The 22,589-nt window shown below is 41.7% G+C and overlaps 1 protein-coding gene across 3 annotated transcripts in view; it reads right to left on the bottom strand.

The window, feature by feature from the left end:
* Vkorc1l1 (vitamin K epoxide reductase complex subunit 1 like 1) overlaps nt 1-20,282 on the bottom strand; it is a 39,860-nt gene extending 19,578 nt beyond the window's left edge. For 2 of the 3 annotated variants that reach the window (XR_007835810.1, XM_051204886.1), the window contains exon 1: nt 19,921-20,282. Coding sequence is in view for 2 of the 3 variants with exons in the window: in XM_051204886.1 (XP_051060843.1) it covers nt 19,921-20,267 (347 nt within the window). In the remaining variant the exon portion in view is untranslated. The remainder of the gene's footprint in view (nt 1-19,920) is intronic. The other variant, XM_051204887.1, reaches the window with a different exon arrangement.
* Between the last annotated feature and the right edge of the window lie 2,307 nt (nt 20,283-22,589).

Raw genomic sequence — 22,589 nt, 5'->3', positions numbered from 1 at the left:
TGCTCTCCTTATTTATCCAAGTTTTATGTCTAGCTTTTCAACCAAGTTAAGACCACCAAACTTGGTGGCACTGGTGGCACACACCTTTAATCCCAGCACTTGGGAGGCAGAGGCAGGCAGATCTCTGAGTTTCAGGACAGGCTCCAAAGTTATAGAGAAACCCTATCTCAAAAAAAAAAAAAAAAAAAAAAACCAAACTGATTTAACCCTGCTGTCTTCCAATGTATGGCGATGCTCCTGCCTAGCCCTCACATTTGTTTACCCCAACACCTGACTTATTCTTTGAGATAGTTTCCAATTTGAGAGGTTCTTTCTCTCTTACCCTTCCAAGTATGGCATTACAGAAGGCCACTATGCCCAGCTAGTTTTCTGGTTTATTTTCCTATTTATTTATGAGGGAGGGGCTCAGGTGTGAAGGTCAGAGAAGAATTTGCAGGAGTCAGTTTTCTATTTTGATCATGTGGGTCAGTCCCAGGAATTGAACAAGAACCTTCACCCACTGAGCCATCCACCTCACTAGCCCTATTTTCTGGTTTCTTAAGGTAGCAAGGTATGATCATCATCACCACAGGATTTAGAGTCACCTGGAAGATAAGCCTCTCTGGGCATGAAGGATCATCTTGATTATGTTGACTGGTGTGAGACACCCATCTTAATTGTAGGCTGGACCAGTCCCTGAGCTATATAAAATGGGAATAAGCTGAGCACAGACATTTTTGCTCTCTGACTGAAGATAATACAGGGCCAGCTGCTTCAAGCCATTGCAGACTATAAACTAAAAGAAAACCTTCCTCCCTTTAAGTCAATTTTGTTATTTTGTCACAGCAACAGGAAAAGAAACCAAGCCAGGGGATTAAATCCAGCCCTTGTTTTAATACTATTGCTGGACAGAATATTGTAAATTGAATAGTAATGCTTTCACTTCAAATAAAGCCTTTGTCTTACTCAACACCTCCTCTTTGTAATATCTAACCGATGGCTTTCTCCTTTTTTCTTAACACTTGCTCCACTCTTGGTCTGACACTGAACTCTTGTAATTCTCCTGCCTCTTCTGTATAGTGCCACAGGGCCTTGATTTCTTCACTTAGCAACAACCCAGATGAGAAAAACAAACTTAAGGATGTAATCAACTATGTTTTACAATCAGTCTATCCTTTTAAATGCATACATAACCAGAAAAATAACCATTAGTTAATTCCATTCCAATGTTAAGATGACCAAGTCAGGAAGTGGTGTCACATGACTTTAATCCCAGCACCTGGGAAGCAGAGGAAGGTGAATCTCTGAATCTCTCTGAGGCCAGCCTGACCTACAGAGTAAGTTCCAGGAAAGCCAGGGTACAAAGAGAACCCCTGTCTTGAAAAATCAAAAAAAGACCTGTTCTGGGTTTTTTTTTTTTTTTTTAAAGGTAATCAATCTTTTTTCCATATTCTTAGAACACAGGCATACACACAGAGAGAATGAGATGTAAATGTGGGGAAGAGAGAGTGTTTATATGAAACTATGCAGACCAGGCTAGTCTAAATCTGCAGCATGAGCCCCTTGCCTCAGGCTCCTGAGCACTGGGCCTGTAGACGTCAACCACAGCTCACAGCTGTAGCTGGTTTTGCAAACCATTCTCTCCAACTGACTGTCACATATCTTCCACCTACAACCTTCATGACCCCCCTACATTCTAACAATGGGTAGCCCTCCAATAAGCCTCAATCATTTCAACTCTCTCCTTTGTTCCCACTCACTCAAAAATCCTACTGTAGCCAGGGCTGCAGTACATGCCTATGAATCCTAGCACTCAGAAGGCTGAGGCAGGAAGATCCCAATTTGAGGCCAGAGGAGACTACATTGTGAGAGCATATCTCATGAAAGGAAAAAATTTAAAAAGTAACAAAAGCCCAAATTTACCATAAACTGCAGAGAGGGCTAGAAGAGTGGTCTCAGAATAGCACCGAAAAGCCACTTTTCTCCAGGTCAGAGATCCAAGAGGAAATCACCAAAAAGGAAGCAATGACCCTGGTGCACAACAAGATTGTGTACAGAGAAAGAGGTAGACATTGAGGACAGTACCATGGCTGGATACACCCAGGGGAAAAACTATTGAACAGGGTTGAGAGGTTGCAGACACAGCCTGCATTGCTGATTGGTGCCTACTGATAAAGGAGAAATTCACAATGAAATCAGGCTTCACATAGAATTCTGATATAAAGCTATTCTGACAAACATCTTGATATTCAATATTAATTGAGCTGAATAGTGAACACTAGCTATCAACTTTTTAACCTCATAATTAAGCCAACTCTCTCTCTTTTTAATTTTAATTTTTTGAGACAGAGTTTATCTGTGTGTAGCTCTGGATGTCCTAGAACTCGATCTGTAGACCAGGCTAGCCTCAAATTCACAGCGATCCCCTGTCCCTGCTTTCTGAGTGCTGGGATTAAAAGTATGCACCCCCACCATCAGGCTAATGATGTCTTTTTATGCTATTTTACAAAAACATAATAAATGAACAAAGTACAGTATTCAAAAGTTGTGAAATAATAAGGACAAAGTCTTAGGCACTGTGTAAAGTAAAATAAACTATTCAGCTGTGGTAGACATGTATATAATCTCAACACTCCAAAGACAAGATGATCAGGAGACAGAGGCCAGCCTGAGCTGCATGAGACCTTCTTTTAAAACAAATATTAACAAAACAAAACAAAACAAAACAAAACAAAACAAAACAAAAAACTCATTACAAGCCAGGCAGTGGTGTCAAATGTCTTTAATTAATTCAAGCCCTTAGAAGGCTGAGGCAGGCAGTTCTCTGAGTTCAACACCAGCCTGGTCTAGAGGGTGAGTTCCCAGACAGCCAGGGCTACACAAACAATGAAATTACTGAAACAAATTACTGAAAGAAAAAGAGGATGTATTCACACTACTGTGTTCATCAATTTATCTTGGTGTATATGTGGCCCTTCTATGTTCAGCATCTGTAGGTTAAATCAACTATGGATGAAATACTCAGAAAAAAAAGTGGAGTGGGGTTTAAACAGCTTTAAGTAGCTATAATTCCAGCTCCTTGGAAGACTGAAGCAGGAGGATCACAAGTTCAAATCCTGCCTGGGCCACAAATTCAGTTCATAGCCAGCCTGGGCAACTTAAGTGAGACCCTGCTTCAAAACAAAAACTAAAAAAAGAGAAGAAGAAGGCTGGAGATGAGGCTTAATTAGAACACCTGCTTAGCACATATAAGGCCTTAAGTTTAATCTGGTACCATGAAGAAACTGTATTGAACATGTACAGGAACATCATTCCTGAAACAACACAGTATACTAACTACTGTTTCATAGTATTTACACTCTACTAGGTATAAGAAACCTACATTTGATTTAAAGTACACAAAGGGTGTATGTGTACAGGTTATACACAAATACTACTCTGCTGTATATGAAGAACTAAAACAAGGTAGGTATGGGTAGAAATAATCCCAGCTCACACCAAAGGACAGCTATACAGTGTACTTTCAGAAAGCACACAAATCCTAATTGCATGGCTTGGTGAGTATCCCAGTGTAAATAACAGGGATATTGGGGGCTTTTCATGTGCTGTCTCTATTTGGGAGCTGGTTATGCACACCTACACATAATTTTTATAAGTTCTTTAAAAGGGAAAATAATAAAATGATATGGAGCACCTTTACATTAGAAGCTAAAAGCTCTTAATTCCGAAGGGAAATGTTGATAATACAAAAATTTAATTTAAATTAGTTAGATGTGACAGTCAGGCCTGCAATTCCAGCACTAGAAGCCTAAGCTATATAGTAAGACTATCTCAAAAATAAGCTATTTTACAATATTAAGAATTTCTAGTTGAGGGACCAGCAAGATGGCTCAGTAGACAGAGGCACATGCAAACAGACCAGACAACTATGATTAGAGCCCGAGTCCTATAAGGTAACTCTAGACAACTGACTCCCAGAGTTGTCCTTTAACCTCTACAAGTACACAGTGGCAATGCACACATATATGAAAGCAAACCTGTCATCCCAGCACATGAGGAAAGGAGGAAGAAAATCAAAAGAGCAGACTAAATAGAACTCTATTAAATAGCAACTTCAAGGCCAACCCGGACTAGATGAGACACTGTTGTAAAAAGACCCAGTAGCATAAGCCTATAAATCCTAGCCACTGGGGAGGAGGACTGGAAATTCAAGGCTAGCCTGGGCTATAATAGGTTCCAAATCAGCCTGAACCTTTCACTAAGTCCATCTCAAAGTAAAAAGAAGGTTGGGAAGGTAGTTCAGTTGAAAATCACTGCCAGCATGGGTGAAGCCCTAGATTCAATTCCTAGAGCTGCAGGAGGAGGTCCTTTAAGAACAAAGAAGACAAAGCCATATATGGGGAGTGAGTATGTGAATGTGTGGGGTACTTGTATGTATGTATATGTCTGTGTATCTCCTATACAGGAGTGAAACAATGGCTAGAAAAATAAGCAAAAGATTTTAATGAGTCTTTCAAAGAGAAGTTATCCAAAGAGCCAAAGCCCAGGTGAAAGGCTGCTCAATTTCTTTAGTAATCAGGGAAAAGCAAATTAAAACCAAAAAAGGGTATTAAATAGTACAACCACTTTGGGAAATTGTTCTATAGTTTCTCACTAACACTCACTCTCTGACCTAGAAAACCACTCCTAAAGAATACCCAAGAGAAATGAGAATATATGTAAAAAAAAAAAAAAAAAAAAAAAAACTTGCATGTGATTGTTCACAGCAGCTTTGTTCACAACAGCCAAACTCTTAGAGCCAGCACTCAATGAAAATGAAGTATACTTTAGATAAGAGAACTCAGCACTAGTAATGATTTTAAAAACTGATACAGTTAACAAGTTCAATGAATCAGAAAAGTCATTATACTGGATAAACAATGCCAAACAGCAAAGAGCAAATACAATATGAACCCATTCATAAGAAGCTCAAAATACAGAATGAATTAACAGTGTTGAAGTTTGCCGGAGCCTGGAAAGATGGCTTAGAGGTTAAGAGCACATTCTGCTCTTGATGGATGATCTGAGTTTGCTTCCCAGCACCCACACAGGGTGGCTCACAATCTCTGAGACTCCAGAGGGATCTGACACCTCTAGCCTCTGAGAGAACTACACTCACAAGTAAGCATGTGTGGACACACGCACACCTAAACTTTAAAAAGTAAAATTTATCTTTTAAAAAAATGTAACAGTTTCAAGGCTTTCTAAGAACAAACAGGAGTTTCCACATATACTGGTAGAAATCTATTGAAAGCAATGACTTGGATACTTGGTCTGACACTACCAAAACTGAGCATGTACAAAAATGTTCATACAAGCAATGTTCATAATTGCTGTGAAAGAACTGAACAACTGTGAACAACTGAAATAATCATTTAAAAAAAAGGGGCTGGAGAGATGGCTCAGCAATTTAAGAGCACTGGCTGCTCTTCTGAAGGACCTAAGCTTGAGTCCCTGCATCCACTTGGTGACTCACAACTGTCTGTAACTCTAGTCCTAGAGGAGTCAACAATCTCTCCCAGCCTCCAAGGGAACCAGGCACACATGTGGTGCACAGACATACATGGAAGCAAAATACCCATACGCATAAAACACAAAATTAAATAAAAAATTTAAATGAATGAAACCATTATACTATTCACAACAGAATCTTGTCCAGCAATGCCTAATGAGCAAGTCTATAAATACAAAATCCCAGAAAGAATCACTGACTGAGCTGAGCATGGTGACTGCACAGCTTTGATGCCAGTGAGACCTTGTCTGTCTGTCTCTGTAACATTCTCTCTTTAAAAAAAAAAAAAGAAAAGAAAATCACAGTGAAGGCAAAGAATAAAGAAAACAAAATTAAAGTTTCCATTGAAAACTCAAATGAGTGGTGGTGACACACACCTATAACCCTGGAACCTGAGATGAAGAGGGAAGACCTCATATTCAAGACAAGCCTGGGCTACTCTCTGAGACCATCTCAAAAATTAAACTTCTGCCTTTCAGCCCAGCGGCCATCTTCCAGAAATGCACAAAATGACAAACACAGAAAAAGAGGAGAGTCAGCTATTATATGTTCTCCAGGCCTTCAGAAAATTGTGGAGGTGTTACTTTGGCCACATATATCTGAACATATAAGAAGAATGATATTCTAGTCAAGGAAATGGGTGCTTTTCAAAAAGAATTGGCCCATAAATGTTCACACAGCAAAACTGAGTCAACACTGTCAGTAACAATGCTGTTGACATCCATGTAAACAAGCAATTAAGGGCAAAATCCCTGTCAAGAGAATTAGTGTGTGCATTGAGCAGATGAAGCACTTTGAGGACAGAGACAGCTTTCTGAAACAAGTAGAAGAAAATGAGGACATAATCTTAAAGAAAAAAGTAAAGAGACATTACCAGGTTCAACTGAAGCACCAGGCTCTCTACCCAGAAAATCATTTTGTGAGAACCAGCAGAAAATAGCCAGAATGCTGGGGCCATTCCCTGAATACATGGCTGGGCATGGCACCTTTAATGCTAGCACTATGGAGGCAGAGGCACATGGATCTCTATGAGTTGGAGGCCAAACTGGTCTACAAATGAGTTCCAGGACAGCTAGGACTGTTACAGAGAAACTTTGTCTCAAAAAAAAAAAACCCAATATGCAGGGGCAGTGGTGGTGCTCACCTTTGATCACAGAGCTCAGGAGGCAGAGGCAGGCAATCTCTGAATTCCAGGCCAGCCTGGCCTACATTCTGAATTCCAGGGGTAGAGAGGCTCTGTCCCAATAAAACAAAAAACAGCAGAAAAAGGCATCAAGTTTGGATGACTCTTGGCTAAAAAGAAAATGGTTCTCATGAAAATTAAGACAGATGCCGTTTTAAGCTAGAGGTCAGTTGTTCAGAAGAGAGCCTTGCACTTACTGACTTGACCGTTGGTTATGGTGTAATTATGCTTTATGAATATTACAAGGAAAAGACGCACAGCTCAATGACTTTTATAATCTATTGGGCCTGCTGACTCAACTATACTTGGTATGGGAGGAAACAGCCGCAGACAAGCCACAGGTTTCTGACTTGTGCAACAGCCTGCGAAGTGATGCCCTTCACTGATAGCATTTTCAGGGGAAGAGCTGAATATGAACTAATCTTGGGCATGCTGAATTTAAAGTACTTTTAAATAGCCAAGCAGAAATGTCCCATAAGAAAATGGATGCGCAGATCAGTGTGCAGAAGTGAGGCCACAGGTGGAGATACAAACTTTGGATTCTCCTCTAAGTGAACCTGTTAGAAACAAAGCTACAGAGAGATGAGTGTCAAGAGAAAACAGATTCACTGGAGGGTCCAGAACTGATCCATGCCAGCTTTTAATGACCAGATACAGAGTAGACCAACAAGAAAAGAAAGGAAGGGACCAAGTGGCAGGAGAAAAATAAGGAGCACATCATGAACCATTAAGCAAGACATCATGGCAAGAGAAAGTTACTCTTCAGGTTGATGCATACTTAGGATAAGGATTACGGGTAATAGTCAGCAAGCCAGTTTCTACTCCACCCTTTCTGGCTGATTCAAGACAAGCAGCATCCCACCAGGAAGCAGCTGCTCCTGAGAATGGATGCAAGTAATTCTGAGTTGTCTTACGAGGAGACAAATCTCAACTCCCTTGCTCTCTGCTCTGACTCTCAAGGAAAGAGATGGCAGCCTTCTGAGCAGAGTTTGTACAACTGGACAGTGTCACCATTAAAAAGGTCAGCATGAGGGAATGAATGGCTCACCTTTCAGCTCCTTGCATGTGTCTAAACTGGCAGGAGAAGGTTCAATACCCACCCCCCCACCCTCTTCTCTGGGAGACACCCAGAGCCAAGGCTACAACTTGTGAAGTACAGGCTGGGGGCATGTGGCCAAGGCAAGTCCGCAGTCAGCCAAGGCAAATGGGCTCCTCTGGTTACATACCCCAGGGCAGGTGACAGGACCTAGTGAAATCCGGCTTTGCTCAGATCCTCAGGCAAGATCTAGTCATATTTGAAAATTAGAGAGATAGTTCACCTCATGGTATTTTAGTTTGAATAATGTAAGTTTAACTTAGAGTCTAAAAAATACCATCTCTACATGCACTAGCTGAGCTTATGCCAGTCTTCTGTCCTACAGTCTGGTGCCAAAGTCTTAGTTAAGAATAAAATAGGGGGTGGGGTGGGGGCAGGGCGGGGATGGGGAAGCTGGAGAGATAGCTCAGCAGTTCAGAGCACTTGCTGCTCTAGTAGAGGACACAGATTCGGTACCCAGCACCCACACAGTGGTTCAAACTATCTGAACTCCAGCTCTGGGGGATCTGACCTTTTCTGGCCTCTAAGGGCACAAGGCATGCATATGGTTTGAGCAATATATATATACACACATAAAATTTTAAAACCAAACACAGCAGGATCAGTGAGATGGCAGGGGAATTATAAGTCTAAGACCAGCCTGGGCTATAGCAAGTTCTAGGTTATCCTGAGCTATAAAGCAAAGACCTGTCTCAAAATATATTAACACAAACACAACTGATCCATCAGTATATAATTTTTTTTTCCGGGGATGGGAGTATTAGAGACAGGGTTTCTCTGTGTAGTCCTGGCTGGCCTAGAACTCACTCTGTGGATCAGGCTAGACTTAAACCCAGATTTGCCTGCCTCTGACTCCCTAGTGTTGCCACACCCAACAGAATTCGCAGTTCTTAATGCCAAGGGTTTGGGATTTTGTTTTATATTTCCTTCCTTCCTTCCTTCCTTCCTTCCTTCCTTCCTTCCTTCCTTCCTTCCTTCCTTCCTTCCTCCCAACCCAAGACAGGGTTTCTCTGTATAACTCTAGCTGTCCTAGAACTCACTCTGTACACCAGGCTGGCCTCAAACTCAAGAGATCCACCTGCTTCTGCATCCTGAACATTGGGATTAAAGGCATGTGCCATTACGACCCAGCTTTTCTTCTCTTTTTTAAAAACAGAGTCCCACTATGTTCTGAAAGTTCCAAGAACCTCTGGCCTCAGAACAAGTAAGTGGGACTAAAGTCCCACCCACCCTGCCTGCACTGGCACTCCTTCAGTAAACTTTTACAAAACTTCACATATACCATAGATGATCTAAACACATGAAGAAAAGAACAAGGAGGTGTGTGGGGCTGAATTTGGAAAATGACATTCACCTCTTCAGAGGTGACACTCTCTTCCTTACATGTTGCCATAGTTACCTAAAACTCTACTTCTCCACTTTTTGAGATGTTTTCCAAAGAAGCAAAAACATGCTCTTCTAGGCCATTTTGAAATAAAGTCAACTTTGTAATATTACTTTACACTATCAAAACTTGGAATTGAGACTATGGAGATGGATCAGTAGTGCTTTATTTGCTAACTGAGTCTGGATCCCTAGAACATATTTAAAAGCTGGACAAACATGGTGGCCCCTGCAATCCCAAAGACAGGAGATTGTTTGGGCTACACTAGCCAGAAGTGGCAAGGTCCAGATTCAGTGATCCTGCCTGAATACAGTGGAGAGCAATTAGTGGAGAGCAATTAGGAAAGACACCCAACAAGAACTTTGTGCCTCCACCCACATATGTGAACACTCATACATGGATGTACTTCCACATACAAAAACACACATTAAAGGCATGTGCTGCCGCTACCACCCGGCAATAGCTATCTTTTTAATACATTTACTTAAGAATGAAATAAAACCATAAAGGAAGTCTAGATTTAAAAGGCATCAAATAAGCAACTCAAGAATAGGAAGAAGCACTATATAGAAGGATTGGCTGGGGGGAAAAAAATGAAGAAAACTGACTCCTCCCAAAGTCATCTACAAAGCTGGTACAATTCTAACCAAATCCCCAAAGGGACATTTGTAGAATCCAGATCTAAGATTCCCAAGACAGTGTATGCATGAAAATAGCTCAGAAAATTCTAAAAAGAAGCACAATTATATTATTAGATACCAAGTTTACTATGTAAAGTCACAGGGGTCCAAGAAACTGTGATGATGGAATAAATACAGATAAAACTTTTTTTTTTCTGGAACAATGTCTTACTAAGGGAAATCTGTGCTATGTCAAATCTGTACAGCATGGTGGGATGTGCCTATAATCCCAACATTTGGCAAATTAAGGAGAAAATCTGATCTGAGACCAATCTGGGCTATACAGCAAGACTCTGTCTTAAATGTGTGTGTGTGTGTGTGTGTGAGTGAGAGAGAGAGAGAGAGAGAAAGAGAGAGAGAGAGAGAGAGAGAGAGAGAGAGAGAGAGAGAGAGAGAGAGAGAATGAATAAATGGGAGTTAGGCAAGAGCCTATCTAGTTAGAAAAAAATAAGCCAGATCTCCACTTAACACTAAACACAAAAGAAATTTCACACAAGATAAAATTGTGACTTCTTTTTCCTTTGTTAGTTCTTCAAGACAGGATTTTCTCTGGTAGTCCTGGCTGTCCTGGAAATCGACCTGTAGACCAAGCTGGCCTCAAACTCAGAGATTTGCTTATGTCTGCCAACCTCTGTGCTGGAATTAAAGGGGTGTCCTACCACTACAAATCCATAGTTAAAAGTGTGGTGGAATGAGCATTTAATCCTAGTACTCAGGAAGCAGATGCAGGTGGACCTCTTTGAGTTCAAGGCCTGTGGACCCAAGTTTCTGTGGAACCTGTCCTGTGACCATTTAGTCCCAAATAAACACACAGATGCTTATATTAATTATTAATTGTCTGGCCTATGGCTCAGGCTTTTTATTGGCTAGTTCTCTCTAAATTATTAACCCATTTCTAGTAATCTGTGTATCTCCATGTAGTCTTGGTTCACCAGAGAATGTCCAAGCCTCTTGCTTCTCAGCATCTACATGGTGTCTCCCTGACCCTGCCTATTATCTCTCTCTATCCTTGTCCAGATTTCCTGCTTACCTAAACTCTGCCTGTCCACTGGCAAAAATAGCTTTATTCATCAACCAATAAGAACAATACATATTTGCAGTGTACAGAAGGACACCATCAAAGGTCACCTAAAGATACATAGTGAGGCATTGTCATTAAAAAAAATTACAATGATACCTAAAAAAAACTGAACTGCAAAAACAGTAAAACATTTAAACCCCTTAAGTATATAAAAGATGTCCAAATCAATACAAAAATTCTAAGATGTATACAAGCTAGATTCACAAACAAACAAAATCCTATCAAATACAATTAACAACCATGTTTTAGGACAACTGAAGATGAAGCCCGCCATTGGTGGTGTATGCCTTTAGTCCCAGCACTAGGGAAGCAGACACAGGCAGATCTCTTGTGAGTTCGAGGCCAGCCTGGTCTACACATTAAGTTCCAGTACAAGCTCCAAAGCAATACAGAAAAACCCTGTCTTGAAAAACTAAAAAAATAAAATAAGGAGGGATGGAGATGACTCAGCCAACGGTTAAGAACACTGGTTGTTCTTCCAGAGGACCCAGGTTCAATTCCCAGCACCCACATGGCAGCTCACAGCTATCTGTAACTCCTGTTCCAAGGTATCTAACACCCTCACATAGACATACATGCAGACAAAACATCAATGCACATTAAAAAAATAAATTATTATAAAAAAGCCTTTTAAAAAATTAAGCTGGAGGCAGAGGCAAGTGGATCTCTGTGAGTTTGAGGCCAGTATAAACTACAAAGTGAGTTCCAGGACAGCCAGAACTGCTACACAGGGAAACCCTGTCTCAAAAAAAAAAAAAATCATTAAGCTGGGCTCAGTTGGCAGAGTACCTGCTTATGTATGAAGTCCTGGGTTCCATCCCCAGTACAGCATAAACTGGCCTGGTAGTACAAGCTGTAACACAACACACTAGAGGTAGAGGTAAGAGGTTTAGAAGTTCAAGGTTACTCTCAAAGTACATATCAAGTTCCAGGTCAATCTGTACAATATGACAATTTGTCTGTCATAGGACCCATGTTCAGTTCCTAGCAACCCAAGGCAGCTTACAACCATCAGTTATTGCAGTTCCAGAAAGATCTGGTATCCTTTTCTGGCACCACACAGTTGGATACGCATACTTGCAGGCAAAACATAAAATTAAGCTTTATAGATCCTTGGGGAGGGAGAAATGCCAATCAAAACGAGGTAACATTTTTCATAGATCAAATTGGGCAAAGAACTAAAAAGTGAGACTGCCCAGTACTGGCAAGGGTACAAGGTTCCTGACATTCTTTTACATTATTGGTGTGATTTTCATGACAAGGGAAATAGCTATGGTGTGTTAGTGAGAGGAAAAAACATTAAATACCCATAAGACTCAACTATGTTCTCAAATAATTATAATGAAGACTTTACGTAGGCATTGTCCTCAGTCAGTTTACATACACAAACTAGTGCCCTTCATAATCCTAACACTTCTATGACATAACACTATTATTTCACTCATGGGGTAAAGGCAATAACAGAAACATGATGATGAAGTGATAAAGCCAAGATTTCAACCTTAGTTGACTCGTATTACAGTCTATTTCGTGCACAATGTACAGAAATAAATCAAATTCTTTTTCTGTTTGTTTTGTGACAGGGCTACACAAAAACAAAACAAACAAAAAAAACCTGTCTTAAAAAAATAAAAAACTGCATAATGCTAAATTTATACTGTCTAAGACTACAAACTACATCTCGGGGGCTGGAGAGATGGCTCAGAGGTTAAGAGCACTGGCTGCTCTTCCAGAGGTCCTGAGTTCAATTCCCAGCAACCACATGGTGCCTCACAACCATCTATAATGAGATCTGGTGCCCTCTTCTGGCGTGTAGGCATGCATGCAGGGAGAACACGGTATACACAGTAAATAAATAAAAATCTTTAAAAAAAATAAATAAATAAACTACATCTCCAAGTTAAATGTGTACATTATTTAAAAACATGAATACTTTACTACTGCAAATATTTTAGTAAAAATAAATATGTGGTAACTGGTAAAAAGATATATATGTAAGGTAATAATATGTTCATGTCACTGCACAATGCAATAACTGAATTAATCCTGGATTAACTTAAATAATATGAACAAACAGCCATAAGTAGGCCTCTTTTTGCATGTGATAAAGAGATAAGAGTCACCCTAGGTAGTTCAGGCTGGCCTTATGATTGACCCTCTTGCCCTAAACTCCCTAAATCCCAGCCAGGATTCTTAAACTACTGCATAAAGTCAGTCTTTACAGCAAAGATGAATTCCAGGATATGCACAAACTTAGAAACTATTCCTAGTATACTTATCCTGAATGGTGGCATTACAGATAATTTAAATTTCTTCCTTTTGCTTAATTTTCTTTTCCTTCCAAATATTCTAAATATGCTGCATTACTTTTTCAAAATTCTATAATTATAGAACTTGCAAAAAAGAAGAAAAATTCTGGAAGCACTCTTCAGCCAACCTCTTTGATAATATAAGGTTCACTATCACAACCAGGCACTTGACCTTGATGTGATGCAGTGTTCATTCAGCTCTCACATCAGGTTCAACTCTTATCTCAGTCATACCTTTGTGCAATCTCAGCTGATATTAGAGCTAGTTCTGCCCCTCAAAACCTTTCATGCTACTTCTTCAGAACCACACGACCTCTTGGCTCCCATTACTAACTCCTCGCAGCAACTAACCCTCCTTCATCTCTAGTGTTGTTATTTCAGTGTTACATAAATGCTTTCATAAGACATGACATGCACTTTATCAAACCTGGTGCTATCCCCAACTCAGTATAAGTCTATTGAGATAGCCTGGCAGTAAAAATCAGTGGTCTCCAGTACATCAAAAGGTTAGCATGATAATGCATTTGAGCCTATATGAATGCCTATAATGTTAAAGGTTAAAACACTAAAATGGGAATCAAACACTTGTGAAATTCTAACACAGAGCAAGGATTCTGAGAAACAAATTTTAGATATCTGTCTAGCTGTCTTGCACAAGAAAAAAATATAAGAGAAAAATCTAAGGCTCGGTGCTCATGTTTGGGTTTCAAGAACATGATGTGGGGTTTTCAGAGCTCTGGATTTCAGTCCTTACCTAACTGAAGTAGGTCTGTCACTTTCAAAGACAATGCATGCTGTTTATTTTTTAATGGCCAGTTTTCCAATGCTCATGCCTTTCCAAATGTAACTTTCTAAAGTTGTTTCTGATCATACAGGAAACAACTGCAGGTGAAATTTTAGTTCTACCTACTGGTTTAGCCAGCTCAATCAAGGTCCAATCTTGGCCCTATGTTCACAAGACTCATCTCTCAGGAAGTTATTAGTGGTTCCCAAAAACCATTGAAAAACAGATATTTACATTATAATTCATAACAGTAGCAAAATCACAGTTATGAAGTAGCAACGAAAGTAATTTTATGGTTGTGGGGGGGAAATCACCACAACATGAGGAACTGCATTAAAAGGTAACAGCACTAGGAAGGTTGAGAACCTCTGGGTTACCCCCACACAAATTCAAACTTTCCCCTCCCCTGCAGATGCCTAGATTCATTTAATCTTTCTTTACTAGGTTAACTACTGGGTGTGACAAAAGGCAGGCCTTCACAGATCTAGGCTTAGAGGGCAAACACTCCAGGAACTTCTTGAACACCACACCTTAGTAATGTCCTTGTTCTTCCAAAAAGACTGCTGTAGACAGGTAAAAAGCTACACTAAAACCCCAGGCATTTTCCCATGCATTTCTATTAAAAAAGAAAGAAATGTCAATACTTCCCATAATTGTTTTCAGTTTTCCTAATATGGGAACCACTATAAAACAGTATTCCATCTAAGTGGAATTTAAAGTCATGGTAAAAGGCTAGGTAGGCATGGTGGCACACCAGAGGCTGAAACAGCAAGATTGTAAGGTTAGGCCAGTCAAGGTTATATAGTGAGACCCTACCTCAGAAAAGAAAAATAAATGATACCCTAGTCAGGCCAGTGAGATGGGTAAAGATGGTTGCTGAACAATCATTAACAGCCTGGGTTGATTCTTAGAACCCATGTAAAGGTAGGAGAAAAGCTGCCACAAAGTTGTCCTCTAACCTTCACATACACTTCCCCTCCCCCCAATAATAAAGAAAGAACTTAAAAATAGTAAAGTGCTTGGAGTCCTGAGCCAGATTGCCTGCATTATAGTCAAGCTTCTGCTATTATACTCTGGAAAAACTTTTATTCACACTGTATGCCTCAGTTTCTCATCTGTAAAGCAGTAATGAGTTACTAAGCTCAGAAGACTGTTACAAGCAAATATATATAAAGTATTTAGATCCTGCCCAGTACAGAGGAAGCATACCCTGAGTGGTAGAAATAATGCTTAGGGAAAAGCAAGAGGTGGATCAGAACATATGATGAAATTTATTTAAATTTTTAAAATGGTTAGGCTGGGCAAAGTGGCATGCAGCCATTGCTAAGGAACAGAGAGGCAGATTAATGCTGAGTTCACAGACAGCCTGGGCCATAGTGAGAACCTGTCTCCAAAAGAAAGGATGTGAAGTGTGAGGCTCTATACCGGTACTCTATAAACCATGCCACTACCTCTGTGATCTTCATCACGTCTAAAACTCTGACAAAGAAACAGCACATTTTTAGATCCTTCCTCTGTAATGCTGGAGATTAAATCCTTACATTTCAATAAAAGGTAAATGATTCAACGTAAAGATCTATCTTCATTACCTGGTAGCCATCCACATTCACTCTGTGAGTCTTTGTATACCTCTTTTTGCTTCTGTTACTTTAAGATTCTGTTCTTTTAAATTGCTTAAAATACCTAAAAAACAAACCAATGATGGTGACAGACAGGAGCATTGCTAATTTTTGGTTTTTGAGACAAGATATCTTTAGTTAACTCTGGCTGTCCTGGAGCTTCCTATGCAGACCAGGCTGGCCTTGAAATCACAGAGATCCCTCTACCTCTCCCTCATGAGTGTTGGGACCAAAGATGTGTGCCACCATACCCTGCTCCATTGCTATTGCTGTTATTGGCAATTCTGCTCCCTCTGAACTTTGGGGGCAATGTCTCTTTTGAAATCCAAAACTCTGGAACTACTCTGTTATGTAATTATACTTCCCAAAACACTAGAGGCCTTAGGCACACAGCCCTCAAGACCACCTAATAGTAATGCCTACCTTATTCTATTTCAATTAAGAAACTTAAAAGTTGAGAAATAAGAATAAAGTGAATTTAAGCAACTCATATGAGTTAACATGGTCCTAGGAATAACTTTGCTTAGGAATCTGCTCTTCTATTAACTTTCTTTACTATTCATTCTACTCACTAACTCTCAGGCTCAAGCTTCCTTCTCCTAAAATAACCACATCTTTTAACGCTACTGCTATCTGTCATTCAGTTTTCAAACCAAAGGAACTAATGTGAAGTCTCTAATAATGTTCCATTCAAGGGCTTTCCCACACAGTCAAGAGCATCTTGTAGATGTTTTTCTACCCAATTCCAAAAGAAAATCAGTCTATAAAGCAAACTTAGTCTAAATCCCCTTATCGTCATTAAAAACGCACACCCTTCAAGATAGTTGATAAAAAGACTGTTTCTTGAAAATAGTTATATATATGTGATAGATTTAGTCTTATTAGAATGCCTTACTTCTTACCTATCCTTTGGTGGGCATCAAATTTACTAATATGTAGGTATGTGCACATATGTAAAGGTCTCATCAGAGAGGAGAAGAGGGCATGAGGGACTGGAGTTGGCTCAGCGATCAAGAGCACTTGTTTTTGCAGAAACCTGGGTTTCATTCCCAGCACCCACATGGGCTGGTCAAAATACCTGTAACTCAAGTCTCAGAGGACCCAATGCCTTCTTCTGACCTCAGTAGACACAGGCACAGATGTGTATATATATGTATATACATGCAAAAGGCTCATAAAAGTATACATTTTAAAAAAGAAGAAGAAAAAAGAGGACACTGAATCCCCCAGAGCTGGAGTTACAGGTGGTTGTGGAGCCTGTAAAACTCAGGAGTGCTGGGAATTGCTTTCATCCTCTGGAAGAGCAGTATACGTATAGTTCTTAACTGGAAAGCCATCTCTCCAGTACAAATTCAAGGTATTTGCATATATCCTATATAACTAAACTTCGGCCACAACATACTATATTCATACTTTATATATTATAGAGATATAGGAGTGAGGCATGATGATGCATACCTGTAATCTCAGAAGATCTCAGGAGTTCAAAGCCAGCCTCAACTTGTACTGAAACATAGCAAGTTTAAGGCTAACTTGGGTTACACGAGACCTGTCTTAAGAAACAATGCTGGGCATGGTGACATATACTTTTAATCTCAGCACTTAGGATTCAGAGGCAAGCAGATCTCTGAATTCCAAGCCAGTCAATGCTACATAGTAAGTGGGCCAGGAATGAAACTCAGTCACAAAGTTTGCCTAATATTGCTCAGGCCCTGTGTTCAAGTCTCCAGTACCACTGAGAGAGACAGAGATTTTTAGTCTAATAATACTTTAAAATAATTTTAATTCATTAACTGAAGTTACTAAATATCATTTTACCATATCTTATTAAAAAGAAAAACAAAGACCGGACATGTGTATGCAAGGCTATAATCCCAGTACTCAGGAGGCTGAGACAGTTGGAGAGCTTTCAGTTCAAGGTTGGCCAGAGCTACACAGCAAGACCCTGTCTGTCTCAAAAATCAAAAAGCATGAAAATCTTTCTTGTGGTGCATATTTACTATGAGAATATTTTAGTGTATGGTTATTAAATGGTTCAGAGACAGTCTCTTAAAGAAAAGCCCATTTTAAGAACTTAAGCATACTGTGAATTACTTTTTGCATGACCAAATCATAAAAGGCCCGAAGTATATTTATAGACTAATTTTAAAAATTTAAAGTTGGTAATAATTATAACTAAATTTCATATTAACCTATTAATCAGTCATTTTTATTTTATGGTATATAAGTACTTGAAATAATGTTGCTGCATATTCTTTTCATTCTGTATTTATTCAGTCAACAAACTTTGGGTGTTATGATATTTAAGTATAAAAATCCTTTCCAAAAGTGCAAAGAACATAAAAGATGTGTGCATAAAATACACTCAGTGGGATCAATGATACAGCTAACCTGGTAAAAATGCTTGCTACCATGTCTGATGATCTGAGTTCAATTCCCAGGACCCAGAGTGGAAAATTGATATCTACGTGTTGTCCACCAACCTCCACAACTGCATGCACTCCCAATCAACATAAATAAATGCAATAAAAGCAAGTTACACTCAGTGGTTCTCAAAGTGTCTGAAATAAGTCTTAAGAACACTTAACCTGGATGGAAATAAAACTCCAGTGAGCTCTTTGTCACACTGAAACATTCTGCAATGTAAACTGGTACCTAAATCCTCAATGAATTTTTAAAAATTTTTAATGAGCTGGGCACAGTGGCATAAGACTTTAATCCCAGCACTAGGGAAGCAGAGGCAAGAAGATCTCTGAGTTGAAAGACAGCCTGGTCTACAAAGTGAGTTCCTGGACAGCTAGGGCTACACAGAGAAACCCTGTGTCAAAAAACAAAAACAAAAACACAGCCAGGTGGGTCCGTCTATAATCCCAGTGCTTGGGAGGCAGAGGCAGGACCATCTCTGTGAGTTCAGAGCCAGCCTGGTCTACAATGTAAGTTCTAGGACAGCCAGAACTAGTCACTGAGAAACCCTGTCTCAAAAAACAAACAAACAAAGGAAAGGCTAAGTGGAAAAGATCAACAGCCTTAAGTTTGCAAATAAACACAAGAGAAATCCTAACCTTAGCCTGTTCAAATATTCCTTCACCAATATGAAGGTCAAAATAAACTAGTAAGCTAAGTATTTCTGTCTCCAAAGCAATTTATCAAAAGGAGGGAAAGAAATGTAGTAAAATGTAAACACTATTAAGAACCATCAAATATTAGGGGTAGGAAGACTCTCCTAAAATTGCAAGATATCAATTTTGCAATAATTCTTTTCACTTTTGCTGTTTTTGATGAAAACCTTTTAAAAATCATAAAATGCTTTCCCCAAGTGATTTACTTGGAGATTTGTTAAAAAAAAATAAATAAAATGTAACAGAAAAAAATTAATTGTATTTCGAAGAAACAAAATTGTTCAAACCAGCTTGGCAAAACTGTGCATATTTTAATCTTTTTCGGATTATCCCGTTAATTCTAATCAGCAACATTTAAAAGTCATTCTAAGTTATGCATGGTGCTGCATGCTTGTATTTCCCGACATTCAAGTGACTGAGGCAGGAGAATAGCAACGGTGGCTTCAGGACAGTGTGATCCTTTCTCAAAATAAAAGTCATTGTAGTATGTGCCTAAAACATCTTCACTATACACAACATACTCATCTTTTACACAAAACTTAAAGTAGAACCAAACTCTGGCCATTTTCCCCCTGCTGGGCATACTTCATGAAATACACGAGGGGGGAAAAAATCAAGAAATCACATAGGTTAAGTGCTGGTACCTTCCTCTTCCAGAGTAGGGTCAAATGCGTGTCTACCCGCAAATGTCACTGTCGCCTCCAGAAGGCTGCCAATTCTCTTTAACTATACGGAGTACAAAGAGGCCTGAGCACCGAAAACACCTGTCCTGAACAACCGGAGGCTGGTGGGGAAAGCCACCCGCGAGAGCGCACATCCGGCCACTGCCCCGGGGCAGCAGAGGTCCGAGGACCCCGGAGACGGACACTGGCTTCGCCGATCCCTGTACCGGGGTCTTCGTACGCCTCGCACAGCGACAACAAGGAGACAAGTCACGCCGGCCAGGACGCGCCCGCGCCCTCCCAGCTGCACCGTGCCACCTCATCCCGGCGGCCTGCCCTCGGCCGCCGCCCCCCGGTCGCCACCGTCCGTGTCGCGGCGGCCCGGGCCGCGCTCCCTCAGGCCAGAGCTCCCCGCGCGCTCCCCGCCCCCCGCCGCCACCCGCGTCGCGCTCCCCTCTCTCAAGCCGGGCTACCTGGAGGCCAGGGCGGCGGAGCACTTCACCCAGGGCCCCAGGTCGCAGAGGGCCCGGTGCTCCGGGTCCCTCTCCTTCTCCCGCTCCACGTGGTAGGCGTAGATGGAGAGCAGGATCCCGGCGGCGCACACTGCATACCGGGCCACCCGTTCCCACCGCGGCACCGACACTCTCAGCAGGACGGGCGCCGCCATCTTCCCCCCTCCGCCGCCGCCGCCGCCGCCGCCGCCGCCTCCCTCCGCCTCCACCTCAGACGCCGCCGCCCGTCGGGGCCCGACCCAGCCGCCACCGCTGCCGCCACCGCCTCCGCCGCCGCCGCCGCCGCCACCGCCACCGCCGCGCCCCATTGGCTCGGTCGCCTCCTCCGGGCCCCGCCCCCACAGGCGCGCGGCCCAACCGCCCCGAGAGGAGTGAGGCGCGCGCGGGCACGGAGGGAGGGGCGGAGCGCGCAACCGCCAGGGAGGCGGTGCGGCGCATGCGGAGGGCGGAGTCTGAGGGAGGGAAGGGTCTGAGAAAGGGCGGGGCTTGGCCCGAATTGGGGCGGGGCTTGGAGAGAACACATTCGTGAGGAGGGAGGAGGCGGAGCGCACAACAGCAGGGAGGCGGTGCGACGCATGCGGCGGGCGTGGCTTAAGGAGCGGGCGTGGTTCAATTTAAAAGGGGCGGTGTGGGGGCAGAAGCGCGCGGGCGGGGAAGAGGCGGAGGCTCAACCAGCCAGGGATGCGTGGCGCAAGTGGAGGGCGGGACTGAGGAATAGGATTCATTAGACTGGAGGGCGCGGTCAAAGGGGCGGGGTCAAAGTGGGTCGGAGAAGGCGGGAGCGGAGGGAAGGGGTGGGGCGCAAAGTCTGGTGTGTTGTTGGAAGGGAGCAGAGGCGCGATCAGGGGAGTTGAGGGGTGTGGCCGGGAAAGGGGTGAGACGCGAGGTGGCTTGGTTTAGCCTTGGGGGGGGTGTTGCAAGGGATCGATTTCAAAGGTGCTATTACTGGGTGAGCACTTAGCCCCTGGTAGCAGTCAGTTGCCCTTTTCCCCCTCTTTTTCGTCGTTGTCACTTGATATTTCTTATCCAATCCAAATTATCCCTGACCAATGGCTCCAGAGCTCCAGAGACACGTTTGCATGACATGATCTTCCCCAGGCACCACCTCCAGTCATCATGTGTTCAACATGTGAAAAACTTTTTTCTTAAATATGCAAAACTATTTTTATATTAAGAAACTATTTTTAAATGTGTTCATGAATACTTATCTATAATTTGGATTTGATATAGCTTTAACATAATTTGTACAAAAATGGTAAAAATGAACGAAAAAGAAATCAAGACATGGAAAAGGACAAACCAAAAGGAAACGAAAGGGGAGACGTGAGAAGGCCGATAAGCAGGCCATAAGAGCTTGCACAACTATTAAAATTGAGCCATAACTGACTCTGAGCTTCCTAGTGGCCAAAATTGGAAAGGAAAACACATGTAAGGGCATCTGTGTCTATGAAGAAACAAACTGTTTATGGAGATTGCTAGCTTTTACCCAGTGCAGCGCTCAGGCTTTGGGGGGTGCTATATAGTGATTTTGATTTATAAGTAATGTTTTTCAATTAATTATACAATGTTAAGGTAATAAATCACCCTAATCTTTTGCAGATTTAAACAAGCAAAAAAGAAAGTAGAGTGTCCCCCCCACTCCCCTCACCCCCGGTTTTTCTGGGTCAGGAATCCGGATACAATTTAGTGCGAACCTCCAGCTCCGAGTGTCCCCAACTTTCCCACTCATCTTTGTCTTCCTCTCCTCTGCCTTGGATCAAATTAAGATGTGAGGCAGGGCCTGAGAGGCAGGACTGTAGTTATCTCAATCCCTGAAATCCTCTTTCAGCTTCACTCCTATGGCAGTTAGCAGGTGGCAGGTCCTCTCTGGCTGCTTGGCAGTAACAACAGTTCCAATTTACACCTCCAGAAAATGCACCTGGCTTTCCCCCACCCCATAGTAAGGGATCAAAGAGAAGGGAGATATAGTTAAACATTAGAGCACTTGGGTAATATATGTGAGTCTCTGGGTTAAACCTCCTCAGAAGGAGAGAGAGAATGGATGAAATCAGAGTCTTTAAACATTACATTATTGAGCCAGGGGTTGGTGGCTCATACCTTTAATCCCAGCACTCAAGAGGCAGAGGCAGGCAGATCTCTGTGAGTTCGGGGCCAGCCTGGTCTGTAGAGCGAGTTCCAAGACAGGCTCCAAAACAATATAGAGAAACACTGTCTCAAAAAAAATGTATGTATGTATGAATATATGTATATATATATGTATGTATGTATATATGTGTATGTATACACACACACACACACACATATATATGGAAGGAAATATTTGGAATAAAGGAAAGAACATCATAGGATTTAAGTTCATCTGCTTGCTACTTGAAAGCTAATACTTCAGAGAAATTTGGTTGGATGAAGTCAGGGTTAAGAGCAGAGCCCAGCAAGGCAGTGGTGGCACAAATACCAGGACTCCAGAGGCAGAGGTAGGTGGATCTGTGAATTCAAGGCTGGCCCGGTCTATAACAGCTAGCTCCTGGACAGCTAGCTATGTCTACACAGAGAAACCCTGCCTCAACAACACCCCCCCCCAAAAAAAAGATCAGAGCCCAAGTGGTGGTGGCACACGCCTTTAATCCCAG

Source organism: Phodopus roborovskii, unplaced genomic scaffold (assembly GCF_943737965.1).
Source record: "Phodopus roborovskii unplaced genomic scaffold, PHOROB, whole genome shotgun sequence".
In the NCBI taxonomy this organism is placed as follows: Eukaryota; Metazoa; Chordata; class Mammalia; order Rodentia; family Cricetidae; genus Phodopus; species Phodopus roborovskii.
The sequence above is the reverse complement of the archived record's forward strand: the minus strand, read 5'-3'. Positions and strand labels throughout refer to the sequence as shown.